The 19,205-nt window shown below is 40.4% G+C and overlaps 1 protein-coding gene across 2 annotated transcripts in view; it reads right to left on the bottom strand.

Moving 5' to 3' along the window:
• Window positions 1-19,205, bottom strand: part of LOC126473359 (transcriptional regulator ATRX homolog) — a 479,699-nt gene that overhangs the window by 236,412 nt on the left and 224,082 nt on the right. For both annotated transcript variants that reach the window (XM_050100365.1, XM_050100366.1), the window contains 3 exons: window positions 9,203-9,290; window positions 6,562-6,696; window positions 504-638 (listed from right to left, as the gene is read on the bottom strand). In XM_050100365.1, coding sequence (XP_049956322.1) covers window positions 504-638; window positions 6,562-6,696; window positions 9,203-9,290 — 358 coding nt within the window. The remainder of the gene's footprint in view (window positions 1-503; window positions 639-6,561; window positions 6,697-9,202; window positions 9,291-19,205) is intronic.

Here is a 19,205-nt window from a genome sequence, read left to right as displayed (position 1 = left end):
GAAACCCAAATTCAAAATGGAGAAGCAAGCATTAAAAAGGTGTGATTTTACTGCAGAAAAATGTCTCTCTTCCATGGAGATATGGGGGGGGGGGGGGGAGAATCTTTATTCTGAGCTTCTGGAGCACCCACCATATAGCCTTGACCTGGCTGAAAGTGATTTTCATCTTTTCGTCTAGATAAAGGAGCACGTGCAAACATCCTAGTTTTTGTTGGATGACAAGACTGCTGAGGCAGTGCTAGAGTGGATGTGCACAATGTCACAAAGCTTCTTCCATGGCAGAGCTAAGCAGCTTATCAAGTGATAGACAAAGTGCACACAGGTTGAATGACATTACGTACTGAAATGTTTCCCAACAACAAGTTTCTTTTTTAAAAATTTGCTTTACTTTCTGACTTTCCCTCGAACACTGCCTGAAATGGTCTAGGACAGCAGAATGTAAACTATAACACTGCAGCATTATGTATTACGTACCACTAAAAATCTTAACAAAATAATATTACCTGATGGGGTTTTAATTTTGTCACAATATCCTTGTGTACTGTTACCACTTCTTCTTTTGTTTCTTGATCAAAATCCAACACAAGCTTATCCAGTTTCTCTACGTTTCCTTGGTCAGTCTTGAAAAGTTCATTGTACTGCAATTTAAAAAAAAAATTATATGTATTACTTACTGAATGTAAAGCAGAATGCATTTGAAAAAGCTGTAAAATCATGAGACAGTACTGCTGGCAAATACTTACCTTCAGGGGGCAAAATATTTAGTACTGCAGGTAGACAATATCTTAACTTTCAGAACTATTCAGTCCCTCCTTGGGCAGGAGAGAGAAATAGGTTGGAAAATGTTAAAAAGAAGAGGCAGGTCACTCAACCCCCAGGATAAGAGGGATATCACTTGAGTCAACATTGGAGGAGTCTTCTCACAGCCAAGTACTAAATACAATATAGTGGAACTTCGATATCACGTTCTCCGATTTTAAATTTTTTGTGATTCTACACCATAAATTCATAGCCCCTGTAAAAAACCCATAAGATCAATGTTAAAAATTCCCTGACTTTACACTTCTTCCTAGTAAGGTTTAACTTGTTCGCAAAATGGGTGACGGCTGAGTTAATATTTTAGGCCGTTGTGGAGATGGGAGACGTGAGAGAGGAAATGCTAATGTAATCCACAAGTGCTGTTGTCAACACCACTTGCAACATTTTGCGTGACAGCGCTATTATGATACGATTGCTGCTAGATTGCAGCATTAATAGAAAAACAAGACAGATGACGCAAAGTGTTTCGGACCAAGCCATTATATGGTGAGGGGGCCTAGGCACCACCTTCTCTTGTGCCACTTTTAGCTCAGTCTCATCTTTCTGTATGTATTTCCGATGTACTGTATTCATCAACAATATCAACAGCACATCTTTCAAATTCAAACACCGAGTCTTGAACAATATGATCAGTCATAATCAAGGAAACATTGCCCATTTCTGGCTAATGAATTCCTATTGGTTGGTGACTCGTTAAGTCAACCAATAGGCGGTGCAGCCAGCACACCACACTAACACACATAAAATGAGCTCGCTTCCTGGATGTGTGGTGAGGGGGATGGTCCTTCCACAACCAGAGGGCATGTAGGGGAGAAAGCATTTTGTGAAGTACTGAAAATATTCTTTTCGTGTAGATGATGTGCTATAACATAGATGTCATTCGGAAATAGAACAAGGATTTTGTGATAGCACGTTGTAAAGACTTTTGTGTTCAAATCTGGCATGACACAGTTGCAACAACTACATACAGTACTCATGTATATACTTTGCCCCCACACCCACCACACATTATAGATCGTAAAAACTGGCAGCAGTTATAGAGGGCTCAAAGCAAATCTGTAGCACTTGAGTTTTCTTTCAAATTTAAATTTTACACAGTTTACCGAAATGCACTGAGCTGACTCCTAATAAGCTTGTAATGTCAATTGGGGATGAAAACTCATTTTTTCATGTCTTTGTTTCTCTCATCAAGCTTAAAATAACATTTTAACAGTGGTGAGCATATGAAGTGCGGTTTGCAAGAAAATGATTAAACAATAACAGCAATGGTGACAAACTTTGTCATTAAGCAGATATCTGCATTTCCGCTTATGGTTTAACCACTTAGCTGGTGTGATATTTTTGGTTTAATTCAACATATAATCCATTTTTGCTTTTTATTGGGAGAGCACAAAGGAAAGCTCTCTCAAAAACACATGTTTTGGCTTATAATTTGTGCTCAAACCATCTCAGAAAACAGCTCAATTACCTTGTGTCCAGATACCAATTTCAATTTTTTTACGAGTTTTTACTTGCTGTTACACACCTGTGATTTCTTAAGAACTGATGAAATCATTACCACAAATTGTTGTACAAACATTGTACTGTACACTTAATTTCCTTCAGACAGATTTTACACAAAGTATTGGAGAGGATTGAGATTTTTAATCATATATGGGAAGTAGATATATTTTTGCTCATATTTTGGGGGTTTTAACATTTTCCTTGATTTTGCATTTTCCTCAATTTTGCGTTTTTCAAGTCTATATGGAACAATAGTGCGGTTAAAATATGCTGCGACTTTTGACAGTTCAGCACAGAGCGAGTGGAGGTAAGCGTAGTTGCCAGCATGTATAGCGCGCATCAGCAGTCGACCACACGTGGACCGTGGCAGGGTCGCTTGACTGCATGAACAGGGAGCTGGCTGATCTGCGATCTTTCTCAAACGATTTTAAAGAAACTATTCAGTAATAAAAAAAGTCTCATTCTCTCACATCCTGTAGTTTAAGTCACCAGCTTCATGACGAACCACCTATAATTTCATTAACGGTGATAGCTATTGCAATATTTTGTTAGTAGGTAAATTAGTACAAGACATTCTTAGTTTGAGGTGAAAAATAGGTCTCGCCACGAATTTGTGTTTGATCCATGTTAGGTTACATGTTGTGTGTATTAAATGTAGATAATATATTGAATTACTCTTTAAACTTGCCAGGGTATCGCTGTTTCCAATCTTGAGAAAATGCACTGTACTTAGAGCACTCTGGCACAGACTCGTGCATCAGCGAAAAAACTAGAATGAAATATTTATAAATTCCTCGCATCTCATAAACGTTTTGAGATGTCGAAACAAGATTATGGCAAATGATAACGATTACAAGGCTGTTTTGCCACATGATTAATATGCAGAATTTCCATATCTACAGCAATATTCAAATGACTACAGAGATTTTCAAATAAATAATGTAATTATTGAGGGCCATGGTGAAACGAGAACTACTGGGTGTTTTGTAACAATAGTAAAGAAGTTACACATTTACTTTTATACCGAGAATTTGCTGTTTCATAAAATACTGAACTGACTTACACTCAGTTGTTAGTTTAATAATACACTATTTCAGGATCATGTCACAATTTTAACTGTGTTACAATGTTAGTGAGATGAATATTTCTAAACTCTGCTGTGTTTTAACATGAGAAGTTACATATTCCTCAAAACTTTTCACAGTCCTTCATGAATCAATGTCTCCTCAACTACCTTCTTGGTATTATGACTGACAACTCAAGACCAGCCCACCATGCAACATTTACAATAGCTCCTTTTATCAGCATTTCAATTTCAGTGAGCATAAACTTCTTGCTGTTTATTGACACATTACTTTTCACCTAGGTCCATATACTCTGTAGGATTTGAATGAGCATGATACAGATGAAGACTAATTAAACTATGTCCTTTACCGTTTGCCAGTTCAAGTGATGTTTTGGCTTGTACAATACTAAAAGTTCCATTAACTTCATCTTTATACATACTAGGTTAAACTTTATCTCATGGAACATTTCTTTGTGCCCTGAGCAAAATATCCACTTCCGTCCACTGCATTGTTGGAGCTTTATGCATAACAACAGAGTGATATGGTGTTTTGTCCATTACTATTGTCAAATTCAGAGGAATGTTTCACAGCAGAACATTATCTTCCCAGCCGGTGGACGTATTCTTGGACGACACTTTTATTGCAAATCTCGTATTCAGATGTACTGCACTGTTGTCATTAGGGCAACGCCAGTACAAAACACTTGTTCACAATACCTGAGGACCACAGAACACTTCAACGCCAGAAAATACAACTTTACTACGAGAGGTGACAAAAGTTGATGATCTATGATGTGACACCACGTGGTACTGTTTACTCATGGTTTGGCAACAGGGGCACTTTACCAGCCCAACCACTGGCAGTGTGGTAGGGAAAGCCGGCTCACCATTGGTGTTACCTGGGCAATGGCATCATGTCCCAACCCAGCCAGCCACACGTCAAAATTCGCAACAAATTTTAAAAACATTATAACTGTTTTGCACACTGCTCCAGTTACATACTGATGTCATCATGTGTGGTCACCAATAATGTAGGAGTAAAAGACAGAAAATTAATTTCTTCTACTGTGAAAATATGTATTCACCAGTGTCTCTTCCTAAGGGGTAGCAAAAAGAATAAGCATAAACCTTTATGGAACCTGTTATAATCTGCATATTCCTCTATATCCTTGTTTGAGTACCCCAACTAGGAACAATGCACTTAAAAAAATGATTTTCTTGCGATCATAGATTGTTTTCCTTGTTTATAGCACCACATGCAAGGATACGTAAGTTTCCTAATATGACATCTTATCAATCATTATCGTGTTTATTCATACACTATGTGATCAAAAGTATCCGGACAACCCCAAAAACATAAGTTTTTTTATATTAGATGCATCATGCTGCCACCTATTGCCAGGTACTTCACATCAGCAGTCTCAGTAGTCATTAGACATCATGAGAGAGCAGAATAGGGTGCTCCGCGGAACTCACGGACTTCGAACATGATCAGGTGATTGGCTGTCACTTGTGTAGTAAGTTTGTATGCGAGATTTCCACACTCCTAAACATCTCTAGGTCCACTGTTTCTGATGTGATACTGAAGTGGAAACATGTATAGACACATACAGCACAAAAGTGTACAGGCTGACCTCATCTGCTGACTGACAGAGACCACCAGGAGTTGAAGGGGGTCATAATCAGACCATCACACAGAAATTCCAAACTGCATCAGGATCCACTGCAAGTACTACGACAGTTAGGCGGGAGGTGAGAAAACTCGGATTTCATGGTCAAGCGGCTGCTCATAAGCCACACATCACATTGGTAAGTGCCAAACGACACCTCGCTTGGTGTAAGGAGTGTAAACATTGGACGACTGAACAGTGGAACAACATTGTGTGGAGTGACGAATCACAGTACACAATGTGGCAATCCGATGGCAGGATGTGGGAATGAAGAATGCCCAGTGAACGTCATCTGCCGGCGTGTGTAGTGCCAATAGTAAAATTCAGAGGCGGTTGTGTTATGGAGTGGTCATGTTTTTCATGGAGAGGGCTTGCACCCCTTGTTGTTCAGTGTGGCACTATCACAGCACAGGCCAACATTGATGTTTCAAGCACCTTCTTGCTTCCCACTGTTGAAGAGCAATTCAGGGATGGCTATTGCATCTTTCAACACGATCGAGCACCTGTTCATAATGCATGCCCTGTGGCAGCGTGGTTACATGACAGCAACATCCCTGTAATGGCCTGACCTGCACGGAGTCATGACCTGAATCCTATAGAACACCTTTGGGATGTTTTGGAGTGCTGACTTCATGCCAGGCCTCACCGACCGACATCAATACCTCTCCCTAGTGTAGCACTCCATGAAGAACTGGCTGCCATTCCCCAAAAAACCTTCCAGCACCTGACTGAACATATGCCTGCGAGAGTGGAAGCTGTCATCAAGGTTAAGGGTGGGCCAACACCATATTGAATTCCAGCATTACCGATGTAGGGTGCCACGATCTTTTAAGTTATTTTCAGCCAGGTGTCCGGATACTTTTGATCACATTGTGTACGTGCCAGTGCATGTGGCTTTCTGCTTTACACTGCTTACATGGTCTAGCTTATTACCTCAGTCTATCAACTATATTTGGCTCGTTGTCAAAATGAAGGAACTCTACATATGATGTGTGTCAGCTTAAGGCTTGTTTAAGTTCTGAAAAAGGACTGACTGTGGACATAACACGTATGTATTTCAAAAGCACAGTTAATAAAATAACACAGTAGAAAAAAAAAACAAGCTATCACATCATAACCCAGAATATGATTCATTTTTGTCCCCTATTTCACAACTAAGCAACAATGCTGTCTGAGGTGAAATGTCAAGCTAAACAGAAAATTGTACATTTCCAACAAATAATGAATGAAAAATACACTTTTAAAAATAGAATAGATGGTATGGGCACATTAAAAGAATGAGAGTTGGCAGGATACCGAGACAGGTCCACAAAATGACAACGAACGGCAAGAAACCTAGACAAAAATAGAGACAGATGGATCACTGGAGTGAAGAAATGTGTGATGAAGAGAGGAAAAGACTGGAACATTATGTCCTAAACAGACACAGCCAGGGGCTGGAAACTGTAGAAGGTAATAATGATGAGCCCAATAAAACTGGAAATGATTAGTTAAAATACATACCATTTTCTGCTTCTCAGCTATTCTCTTTTTTCGCTCTTCTTCTTCCCGTGCTGCCCGTTTGGTGGCTTCTGCTACATTTTCATCCTTCAATACACGCCTGATATTTTTGCGTCCTTTCCCTGGTGTCCCTTCCGACTGTAGGTTTTCAAGGAAAAGTAAAAGAAAAATCAGTACAGTGAGAAAAATTACAGATTTCCATAAAACCCAACAATTTTATAAACAAGATAAAAACGAAGCTTATTTAAACAATCAAAGTGATACAGACTGTACACGATGTGTGTATGAAAGAAGTGTTTCATGTTATAACTCCTCTTAAATGAAACAACGTGTTATCGCTCTAGTCTATATGTATCGCCACCACATGAAATATGTTATTAAATTCAGTAAATTGGATGATATCCCCAGGCTAGTTAATGTCCACTGGATCAAGTGCACATCAAATATACTGTTATCATGGACTAGAATCCAGCCTCACTTATGTAGGATGTAAGATACAAAAAAGATTAAGTCTACTTGTATCCGTTTTAAAAAAATCCAAAAAATTACAATGAATGGAAAAGATTGTCTTCAAAAATATAATCCAAAATAGGCAACTGGACATGAGTTGTACAAAGAACAATGTTATCTAAAATCACAGACACAGGGCGAAAAAAGCATAATGAAATAAAATAATGGAACTGTTACATATAACACAATAAAGTGCAATACAATATTCCGAAATCAGCTTGCATAATAATAACTAATAAATGATACATCATAGACAGTACCCAGTCAATCATGGTTACAGGTGGAAAAAACATGCACACGACTGAAAAACAAGACATGCACTCAACTGAAAAAGTTGGACGAAGTACCTGCCTGGATGGGGAAGTGGGAGGTAGAGAGAAGTGCTGAGAGTGGAACAATGAAATGAAATACAGAGCAATCGGGGGAAGAGATGCAGAAATGGGGAACAGCAGAGAGAAGAAGGGAAGAGGGTTGTTGTGGCACTTTCCAGATGATAGTGACATTTATGCTGGTCTCTCAGTCCCTAAACCAACTGCAGTGCCATCCATCTCATCCCATAAAATAAAAATATGTGAGTAAAAATACTATTAGTTGTGGCACATGATCTACTGTTGTTCCAGGGTCTACCATTAAAAGTATGTGGTACTTTGAGAGGAAATTTGATAGTAGCTATTTTAAAAAGTTATTCACAGATACATTTTTAAATTATTTGCAAAGTTTCTTCATCTCCTGCACTTTCAAATTTCCAATCTTAATTTTACCATTTCACTAGCCTAGTTCTTACTTGTTTCATATTTCAGTTACCATTGCTTATAACCTCTCAATATTCATCACCACTTTAATAATAAATACTTTCTCAATGTCAGTTTATTTATTTCTGTATATTGCAAATTGCTATTTAGACTAAATGTGTGCATTGCAAAATTCCACAACTCTCAAATAGCAAATCTGAGTGGGGTCTCCTCCTCCTCCCCCTCCCCCCCCCCCCCCCCTCCCACCACCACCACCACTACCACTACCACCACCACCACCACCCACACACACACACACACACACACACACACACACACACCTAGACTTTTGTACTTTGCATCCCAGTTTTTCTGTTTAGTGGCTATATTGTTGGCAACATGAAATGATGTTTAACTTGGGACCAGTAAGGCACGTTTTCCAGTTATTTATTAATCCTCTCCTTCGTGTTACACACTACAGTTTTATTCTTCCTTTCTTATGATAAATACTCTGCTGTAGGTGACAAAACTTTATGTTAAGCTGAGGCTGTGGTGAAGCTCAAATGTTCACCTTTGGAATGATTACTTGCCTGAATGGAGGCTTACCAACAACCATTCTTCCCACGCACTATTTGCAAGTGTAACAGTGTTGGAGGGATCAGATAGTGGTACTGAAAGTACCCTCTGCCACACACCATTAGGTGGCTTGCAGAGTATGATGAAGATGTAGATGTACCTGGTTCTATCTTAACAGTCATATCAGTACTCAAAGATGTAAGAACAGATTTTCTTGGCAGCTGTATTAAGAAGTAACACACACAAAAATAAACTGAGCACAATTTATAGTTCTACAAAATTTAATGGCAGTTACAGACTGTATCCTACAATTTGACAGAACACATTCAGATGGGTTTGGTTGTGTATGAAGATCAATTTTACCACCGGGTAAATTGATGTAATTTAGTTCCAATACCAAAATTTTATACGCTATATTCCACACCTCTAGTGTACAAATCACCCTGTGTTCTTACCTGAAATTTCCATTTTATTATCATAGTGTTTCAAGACTTTGCTAGAAACATAGTAAAAGAAGTGTGCAGGATTTCACAGCCAGAGTCAGTTGACATGAATGTTTGCTGAGTATGGTACTGCATCATAATATAAAAACCTATACTGGAGGAAGTAACGTTTTGAACATGGGTACATGGCCTTCTTCTGGGTCTACTCAACCAGATGACCCAGAAGAAGACCACTGTAGTTCTAGTCAAAATGCTGGTTTTCCAGTATAGTTTTTTTACATTATGATGCGGTACCATACTTAGAAAACTTTTATGTTAAAAGTTAAAGAAAATGCAAAAATATCTTAATGATTCCCTGTTGTTAAGGCAATGGTACATACTAACCTTCTGTGTACTATTCAAATCATCAGTATCACTTCCTGAACTGCCAGTTGATGCTACTACTACTCTTCTGCGCTTTGGTTTCTTCTTCCTAAATGCAGAAAGAATTATATTAAACATTTGATATGAAAGCAGTCTTACTCTTTGCATATAACTAAATCATTTTTCCACTACTTTTAATACGCAAAGTGATTCAACTAAGCTGCTTACCACAAATTTTCAAAACAATTTTGTCACCTAGAAAAATACTAAGAAACTCCTCAATAAACGAGCTTATCATAGCCAAATTAGTTACAGAGATATGAATATCAAATTCAGATTTAAAAACTTAATTCTATTAATTTCTCCTCTAGTATCATTCTCTCAGAATCACAAATTCAATTTTATTTCCACTCTCTAAAATCTCAAAAGTATATACATACACACAATTCTGAACTTTGTATTTAAACAACAGAAAATCTAGGATGGAATAATGATGATATTATGAAAAGGATACATTGCTACTCACCATATAATGGAGATGCTGACTCACAGAAAGGCACCTACTACACACTAAGCTTTTGGCAACATGGCCTTCTTCTGAATTAGACAACATATGCACAACACATTCATGCAAACACAATTCACACACACAACCACTGTCTCTGGCTGCCAAGGGCAGACTGCAAGCAACAGCGCATGATGGGAGATGCAATCTGGGTGTTGGGGGGTAAGGAGGAAGCTGGGACATGAAGGGGTAAGGATAACTGGGTGCAGGGGGGGGGGGGGGGGGGCAGTAAAGTGCTGCTTGTGGAAGTATACAGGCATGAGGTGGGGAGAGGGTAAAGCAGCGAAGAAGGGCAGTTAGGTTCAGTTGGGAGGTTAGATGGAGAGTGACGGGGGGCGAGAGAGAAGTGACAAGACTGTGAATGCATGGGTGGAATAGAAGACTGCACAGCAACTGGGTGGTTCAGCTGTTTCTTGACCACAGCTCGTTGGCGACCATTCATGCGGACAGACACCTTGTTGGTTGTCATGTCCACGTAGAATGCAGTGCAGTGATTGAAGCTTAGCTTGTAGATCACACGACTGGTAGCCCTGAGATAGGTGATGCTCGTAACTGGACAGGAATAAGTGGTAGTGGTGGTGGTGGTGGTGGTGGGAGGATGTATGGAACATGTCTTGCACATAGTTATATTACATGGATGTGAGCAATGAGACAAGGGGTTGAGAGCAGGTATTGAGTAAGGATGTACCAGGATATTGTGCAGGCTTGGTGACTGGTTGAATACTCAGTGAGATCCTTCATATATTTCATGAGGGACTGCTCATTCCTACAGATGTGACGGTCACAGGTGGCTAGGCTATGTAAAGTCTCCCAACCTCATACAGAAACAGATCTCCCATGCCTTATCTCTCCAGTCACCCACCATATCCCACAGCCTCGGCATTCGGCTACAGAGGAGCATTCCTCTGTTGACTCATTACCACACAGGACTAAAGCAACTGAATCACATTGTCCATCCGAGTCTCAACTACCTCTCATCATGCTCCAAAATGAGGAATGTCCTACCAACTATCCTTTCTAAGCCACCCCCCCCCCCCCCCCCCCACACACACACACACACACACACACAAACACACCACAATATTCTGCTGCCCACAGAAGCCTTACAACATCCTCGTCCATCCCTACTCTATTCCTGCTCCAAACCCCTCGCCTCATGGCTCATATACCTGTAATACCTAAATGCAAGACCTGTTCCATACAGCCTCCCACCACCACCTACTCCAGTCCAATCACAAGCATCACCTATGCCATCAGAGATGGTCACCTGTGAAACCAGTCATGTGATCTACACACTAAGCTACAACCATTGTGTTGTGTACTGCATGGGCATGACAACCAACAAGCTGTCCGTCCGCATGAATGACCACCAACAAAACTGTGGCCATTGCGTTGCTGAGCACACTGCCAACACGACATTCATTTCCTTGACTGTTTGACAGCCTCTGCCATATGGATTCTTCGTGGCATCTGGATTCTTCCTTCCAACACCAACTTTTCTTAATTGCGCAGGTGAGAACACTCCCTAGAACATATCCTATGTTCCTGTAACCCTCCTGGCCTCAACCTGTTGTGGTCCCTGTCCTTCACTGACCTATCCCCTCTCCTGTTCCCACTCCAGTAACATACAGCCTTCTATTCCACCTATGCACCCACAGTCTTTATAACTCTCTGCTTTTCTGACACCCCCCCTCACACTCTGTTTAACCACCCGACTGCACCTAGCTGCCCTACTGTTTCCCCACCTCACACTTGTATGTTTCCACAAACAGCACTTTACTGTCCCCCATCCCTTCCCCATTATCCCTCTCCCTCCCCACCCCAGCCTCCTCTATGCCCCCACCACCCAGAATGCTTCTCCTATCATGCACTGTTGCTTGGTATATAGCCTCAACAGACAGAAACAGTGATCGTGTGTGTGTGTGTGTGTGTGTGTGTGTGTGTGTGTGTGTGTGTGTGTGTGTGTGTTTTAATTGAAAAGTTTACTTGCTTAGCACTCCTTTTATTGTGCCTTTCTGTGACTCAAAATCTCCACTGTATGGTGAGTAGCGATCTATCCTTTTCATAACATTGTCACTGAACCTTAGCTTTATCCGTTTCGAATGTCAAACTGATAGCTATCCTGACCTACATTTAAGAGAGTGTAATTATAAATTGGAAATAGTTGCAAAAGGTTTAATATAAAATTGAAGTTAAATCACACTTGGAAATATTTGGTTGGACTGTCACAATTACTGGAAGGCAACTTACGTAATATCTAAGAAAGATCACCAAGTAAGTACGGTAATAGTTGTGTGTGTTTCTCTCAAATTCTTAATGAAATGGATTCATAAAACAGCATCAGTTACAAAAAGGAAATCTAAATAAAAAATGGTAATAAATACTTCCATAAAATTCCATTTATGTCATCAAGTGTTTGAAATCCCCATGTCTACTACTGCAATCAGATGTCCTAGACGTTCTGGAGAGATTGAAACATTCCTTCTTTACTGTTGCAACAATGCAATGATTTAAATCCTCTCCAGCCACTGGAACTTGTGCACAGGCTTCATCTTGCAGCTCAGTCCAGAGAAGAAAGGCTAGTGGTGACAAAGTGAACATGCAGGCCCAATGATAATGCCATTACATCTTACCTACGGATCAAAGTTGGATGAGGATTTTCCTAGCCACAAGGGAGTAATAAGTTGAGCATTCACTGGACTGGTACCACATATATGAAATAATGAATAAATGAGATGTAAAGATGTATGTCATACTATACTTTTCAAGTGCTACTTTCTTTAAGGCAGCCAGTACTGCTTTGGTAAGAAATTATGTGATCTGTTATCCATTAACATTTCTTCCAAGTGAATACTAATTACAATGTCTTCAATAATGCCGCACTGAATGTTCACACTCCACTACTGCCCAAATTTAACCTGCATGGATTCTCAGAAATGTAATAACACATACTTCTAAATATCAGCATTCCATGATTTGTAAATGTACTTTCACTGGCAAAGAGCAGCCTACCGAGCAAAGCAGCCTGCTTATAAAGCATAAAAATATACAGATGCAGTCTGTTCATGCCAAATATGAGAACAACACTAGACTCATTTATTTCAGAGGGACTCGCAACTCTTCTAGAGTTAATACGTGAATTATGTGCAACAGCTGCAAAATACCTATAAGAGCTATCAAAAAGTTTCCATTTGAGTGCATTGCTGCAGCTTATAGACAACACAGCATGACTGTGCTGTAGGTATACAAGCACAAAATATAGGCATTCATGTCTTTCTGATGTGGGTGTGGTAAACGCAGAAATGTGAATTATGGTGACGTTATTACCAAATGTATCAAAGCACGTCGAATGTGTTGTTATTCTTTTCTTGGCTAGCAAAGGATTAACGCTGATAGACAAGAATTACAGAATGACATTGTAAATGGGACAGTATGTCTGTTAAAAACCACCATTGTGGAATGATGCACCAAATTCTGTGCTGGTTGCGATTCGTCACAAGATGCCAGTTGATCTGGGTGGCCAGCCTCATCCGTTACAACAACTCAAGTGCGAGACACTTGAGCAGCCGTCCTTTAAGTCCTGATCTCTCCCCATGTGATTATCATGCCTTCAGCCCCTTATAAAATGCCCTGAAAGATCAATGATTCCTGTCAGATAAGGATGTGCAGCAAATAGTTATGGACTTCTTCAAACAGCAAGACACTGTGTTTTTAGCAAATGGGTATATTCAGCCTAGTGAGACGATTGCTCACAGTGATTTTGCTTGACTGGCATACAGATTCTGGAATGTACAGCCTTCAAACAGAAACTTTTTGGTCACCAGTTATATTTAGTTTGTCCATTTACTTGAGTGCCAAGATTCATTGGACAGCATCTGACAGGATACCTTCATTCGTGCAACTTAACTCTTTTCTTCGCATTCCTTCCATATTATCCATAAAGATGAAAGTAGAATATCTCAATTATCTTGGTTTGTGAAACATTCCTCAACCCCAAGTTAGGAGCAGTTGATACACATGAACTATATAGACAATAAATAGCTAAATTTCCTCTATGCCCCTTTTATATTCTTATCACTATGACAGAACACTATTTCCTACTTATCAGATATTATGTATTTACTTGTTTGTGTATGAAATCATACAACAGCAAGAAACAATGGAAAGTCAAGGATGGAATAACAACAATATTGTATGAACCCAAGACTCAGAAAATAGGTTGGAGCAGAAGTTGCTGGGCATGGAACACATTGCACTGGCCATTGCCTGGCTGAATAGGGTGTTACATCGTCCCATGTGCCCAGACACATCAGAATGGTTACTGCAAGTGACCTATTGTCAGTTGCAGCACCCAGCTGCCTTCAGGAAGACACCTATACCTTATCAAATATGGTCACAAAGAGAGGCTTCGGTGTGACACAATAACATCACGTCTTCCACAACTGTCCCACGGCCGTACCAGCCCATCCTATTTTGGCAGACTGGGCAATAAGTAACACCCAGTCTGTGTTTGTCTGCACAGTCACAATAATTCTGCCACCACTGAACTACGAACAAGGGAGCTCTGTCTGTCTGTCCAGTCCAGGCAGCTGCCATTGCTCCAGCTGCCATCACCAAAGTCCAGCCAGCAGTTTGGAGTCACAGTCTGGGCAGCACCATGATCTTCCGCAAGGCAACCAACATGACAACATTGAAAGCCAGACATAAGCTCAGCCAAAATTTTTGTGTAGAAACTAACTGTGTTCTGAAAGGATAGGCTAAACACGGTTGATCATGGCGTTTATCTTGTTGTGAAATTGAAGTAGATAGTTCCTGTGAGTTAGTATGGGCAGAGGTCATTCTTGGCAACCGGAATAAAATAATAACTGGATCCTTTTACCGACCTCCCAATTCAGATGATGCAATTGTTGAAAGTTCAAAGAAAACTTGAGTTTGATTTCAAACATGTACCAGACTCATACGATCATAGTTGGTGGCGACTTTAATTTACCATTGATATGCTGGTGAAAATACATGTTTAATTCTGGAGGTATGCATAAAACATCATCCGAAATTGTGCTAAACGCATTTTCTGAAAATTATTTTGAGCAGTTAGTTCATGAGCCCACGCGAAAACACACTTGACCTCTTAGCAACGAATAATCCAGAAGTTGATAATGAGCATCAAAACGGATACAGGGATTAGTGAACACAGGGTTGTCATAGTAATACTGTATATTGTAACCCCTAAACCCTCCAAAAATAAATGAAAAGTATTCCTATTCAAAAAAGCAGATAAAAATTCACTTGATGCCTTTCTGAGGGACAATCTCCACTCCTTCCAAATTAAAAATACAAGAAATAGTATCAGCAACAATTGAGAGATTTATACCAAGTACATTAACAAACGGTGGAGCTGATCCTCCTTGGTACACAAAACAGGTCAGTTCTGACCTGTTTCTGTTGCAGAAACAACGAAACAAACATGCCAAATTTAAACAGACGCAAAATCCTCAAGATTGGCTATCTTTTACAGAAGCTCGAAATTTAGTGTGGACTTCAATGTGAGATTCTTATAATAGTTTTCAAAATGAAACTTTCTCTCTAAACCTGCTACAAAATCCAAAGAGATTCTGGTCATATGTGAAGCATGCTAGTGGCAAGACACAACTGATGCCTTCTCTGCACGACAGAAACGGAGATACTACCGAAGACAGAGCTGCCAAAGCAGAGTTACTAAACACAGCTTACGAAATGCCTTCACAAAAGAAAACGATGTAAATATTCCAGAATTCCAATCAAGAACAGCTGCCAACACGAGTAATGCAGAAGTAATATCCTCGGAGTAGTGAAGCAACTTAAATCACTTAATAAAAGCAAGTCTTATGGTCCAGACTGTATATCAATTAGGTTCCTTTCAGAGTATGCTCCATATTTAACAATCACATACAACCACTTGCTCGATGAAAGATTCGTATCCAAAGACTGGACAGTTGCACAGGTCACACCAATATTCAAGAAAGGTAGTAGGAGTAATCCACTACATTACAGGCACATATAATTAACAACAGTATACAGCAGGATTTTTAAACATATATTGTGTTTGAACATTATGAAAAACTTCGAAGAAAATGGTCTATTGATGTACAGTTAACATAGATTTAGGAAACATCGTTCTTGTGAAACACAACCAGCTTTTACTCACATGAAGCACTGACTGCTATTAACAAGGGATTTCAGATTCATTTCTGAATTTCTGGAAGACTTTTGACACTGTACCACACAAGCGGCTTGTAGCGAAATTGCGTGCTTATGGAATATCATCTCAGTTATGTGAATGGATTCGTGATTTCCTGTCAGAGAGGTCACAGTTCATAGTAGTTGGTGGAGGGGTAATCAAGCGTTCCCCAATGTAGTGTTACAGGCCCTTTGCTGTTTCTTATTTATATAAACAATTTGGAAGACAATCTGAGCAGACGTCTTAAGTTGTTTATCAACTAATAAAGATAGCTGATGATCAAAACAAATTGCAAAATGATTTAGAAAAGATACATTACGTGATCAAAAGTATCCGAACACCTGGCTGAAAATGACTTACAAGATCGTGGCACCCTACATCGGTAATGCTGGAATTCAGTATTGTGTTGGCCCACCCTTTGGCCTGGATGACAGCTTCCATTCTCGCAGGCATATGTTCAGTCAGGTGCTGGAAGGTTTCTTGGGGAATGGTAGCCCATCCTTCATGGAGTGCTGCACTGTGGAGAGGTATCGAGGTCGGTCAGTGAGGCCTGGCACGAAGTCGGCATTCCTAAACATCCCAAAGCTGTTCTATAGGATTCAGATCAGGACTCTGTGCAGGTCAGTCCATGACAGGGATGTTATTGTCATGTAACCACTCCGCCACAGGCCGTGCATTATGAATAGCTGCTTGATTGTGTTGAAAGACGCAATTACCATTCCTGAATTGCTCTTCAACAGCAAGAAGCCAGAAGGTGCTTAAAACATCAATGTAGGCCTGTGCTGTGACAGTGCCACACAAAACAACAAGGTGTGTAAGACCCCTCCACAAAAAACATGACCACACCATAACACCACCGCTCTCAAATTTTACTGTTGGCACTACACATGCTGACAGATGACACTCACTGGGCATTCGCTATACCCACATCCTGCCATCAGATCGCCACATTGCATACCATGATTCGTCACTCCACACAATATTTTTCCACTGTTCAATCGTCCAATGTTTACAGTCCTTACACCAAGCGAGGTGTCGTTTGGCATTTACTGGCATGATGTGTGGCTAATGAACAGCCACTCAACCATGAAATCCAAGTTTTCTCACCTCCAGCCTAGCGGTCATAGTACCTTCAGCGCACCCTGATGCAGTTCGGAATTCCTGTGCAATGGTCTGGATAGATGTCTACCTATTACACATTACAACCCTCTTCAACTGTCGGTGGTCTCTGTTAGTCAACAGACTAGTTCGGCTTGTAGGCTTTTGTGCTGTACGTATCGATTCACGTTTCCACTTCACTATCACATTGGAAACAGTGGACATAGGGATGTTTAAGAGTGTGTAAATCTCGCGTACAGACGTGTAACACCCAATCACCTGACCACGTCCCAAATCCGTTCTGCTGAGCACCCCAGTCTGCTCTCTCACGATCTCTAAGAAGTACTGAGCTCTCTGATATGGAGTACCTGGCAGCACAATGCACCTAATATGAAAAAGTGTGTTTTTGGGGGGTGTCCGGATGTTTTTGATCACATAGTGTATCTGTATGGTGCAAAAATTGCCAATTGACCCTAAATAACAAAAAGTGTGAGGTCATCCACATGAGTTGTAAAAAAATCCGTTAAACTTTGGTTACACAATAAATCAGTCAAATCTAAAGACCATAAATTCAACTAAATACCTAGCAATTACAACTACGAACATTAAATTGGAAGAAACAGATATAAAATGTTGTGGGGAAGGCAGGACACTTAGAAAATGTATTAGACCTTCTAAGGAGACTGCCTACACTATGCTTATCCGTCCTCTTTTAGAATACTGCTGCTTGGTGTGGGATCCTTACCAGATAGGATAGATAGAGTACATCAAAAACGTTCAAAGAAGGGCAGCATGTTTTGTATTATCACGAAATAGGGGAGAGTGTGTCACTGAAGTGATACACGATTTGGGGTGATCATCATTAAAACAAAGACTTTTGTTGTAGCGCAATCTTCTCAAGCAATTCCAGTCACCAACTTTCTCCTCCGAATGCGAAAATATTTTGTTGACACCAACAACATAGGAAGAAATGATCACCATGATAAAATAAGGGAAACAGAGCTCATTGGAAAGATATAGGTGTTCGTTCTTTCTGCGCACTGTATGAGATTGGAATAATAGAGAATTGTGAAGGTGGTTCGATGAATCCTCTGCCAGGCACTTAAATGTGATTTGCAAAGTATCCATGTAGATGTAGATGTAAACTCACTGCCTGCTCTGTAACACAGCTGAACCACTTGTGGTGTCCACACCATCACCGAGTCAGCTCGCTGTGTCAACTCTCCACAGGGTACACAGCTTGCCTGTCTACATCACTGGCCATGACTATGCCTGCTGCTCAGTGTGGAATATTACATGAAGAAAAAAAATGCATTTTAATAACTGTACTAGCTGGGTGGAACAATAAAGACTTGTTCACGTTTAAGGAGGAGTCAAGTTAAATGACTGAATGAAAGAGGGCTATGTATATGTTTACCACTGGTCTGTCTACCACTTTCCCACATATCAAACCTGTCTCCCAAACCATCGACGGAGCTTACCATGCCCAAGAGAAAACTCAAACCTATCCTGATAAACCATAACTGCTAAGGTTTAATGTCAGTTTGTCCACAGCTTTCCTTGACCTGTTACAGTTTGGCACCCTCGACTTGCACCATAGGGTGGTGGGGTTTCGGGTTCCGCTGGATAGGTCAGGATCCACTACACGCAGCAGGCGGCTACACAGGTAGCCGGGGTTGTGTGGCGTGGACTGGGTGGTTTTTTAGGTAAGATGACCTCGGGCAAGTACAGAAAGGGCAACAACCTCAAAGGGTGCAGGGCAAAGTCAGGACACGCAGGGACCAAGCAGCAATCGGTATTGTAATTGTAAACTGTTGAAGCTGCATTGGTAAAGTACCGGAACTTCAAGCGCTGATAGAAAACACCGAAGCTGAAATCGTTATAGGTACGGAAAGAGATAAATTCTGCCGAAATTTTTACAAAGGTACAGACGGTGTTTAGAAAGGATAGATTGCATGTAACCGGTGGTGGCGTGTTTGTCGCTGTTAGTAGTAGTTTATCCTGCATTGAAGTAGAAGTGGATAGTTCCTGTGAATTGTTATGGCTGGAGGTTACACTCAACAACCGAGCTAGGTTAATAATTGGCCCCTTTTACCGACCTCCCAACTCAGCAGCATTAGTGGCAGAACAACTGAGAGAAAATC

This window comes from Schistocerca serialis, chromosome 4 (genome assembly GCF_023864345.2).
Source record: "Schistocerca serialis cubense isolate TAMUIC-IGC-003099 chromosome 4, iqSchSeri2.2, whole genome shotgun sequence".
In the NCBI taxonomy this organism is placed as follows: Eukaryota; Metazoa; Arthropoda; class Insecta; order Orthoptera; family Acrididae; genus Schistocerca; species Schistocerca serialis.
Note: the sequence above shows the minus strand (reverse complement) of the source record. Positions and strands in the feature narration are given on the sequence as shown.